This window comes from Morone saxatilis, unplaced genomic scaffold (genome assembly GCF_004916995.1).
Source record: "Morone saxatilis isolate NCDOM2014 unplaced genomic scaffold, NCSU_SB_2.0 Contig23, whole genome shotgun sequence".
Lineage (NCBI taxonomy): Eukaryota > Metazoa > Chordata > Actinopteri > Moronidae > Morone > Morone saxatilis.
In genome coordinates, this window is record NW_023339796.1 from 13478168 (window position 1) to 13478484 (window position 317).

The 317-nt window shown below is 44.2% G+C and overlaps 1 protein-coding gene across 1 annotated transcript in view; it reads left to right on the plus strand.

Annotated features, from left to right (window-relative positions):
- Positions 1-317, plus strand: part of LOC118334507 (ephrin type-B receptor 1-B-like) — a gene marked incomplete in the record, with an annotated part of 144761 nt that overhangs the window by 135962 nt on the left and 8482 nt on the right. Inside the window, 1 exon segment of the mRNA XM_035670429.1 lies at positions 292-311. Within this exon segment, the coding sequence (XP_035526322.1) occupies positions 292-311 (20 nt within the window).

A 317-nucleotide genomic window follows, 5' to 3' on the forward strand; every position in this document is an offset into this window, starting at 1 on the left:
ATGGTGGTCGATGTGTGAAGGGCGAACACTGTTGGGAGCCGCTGCTGAGACAGAGGCAGAATCATGTGTATGTTTTGGCTGCTGGAGGATTGATACCATGGCTGGATGAGAGGGATAAAGAGTTAGAGAGATGGAGTAAGACAGTCGAGGCAAGCCATGCAGTGGTAAAGAGGACAATGGGTGACTTTAATGTTCTGCACCTGCAAAGAATCTTAATACATAATAAACTATTTAAAAAATGTTTCTATCATTTCACCATATGCCCCTTTTGTTCTTTTCTTATTCCTTCAGGGTGGCAAGATCCCAGTGAGGTGGAC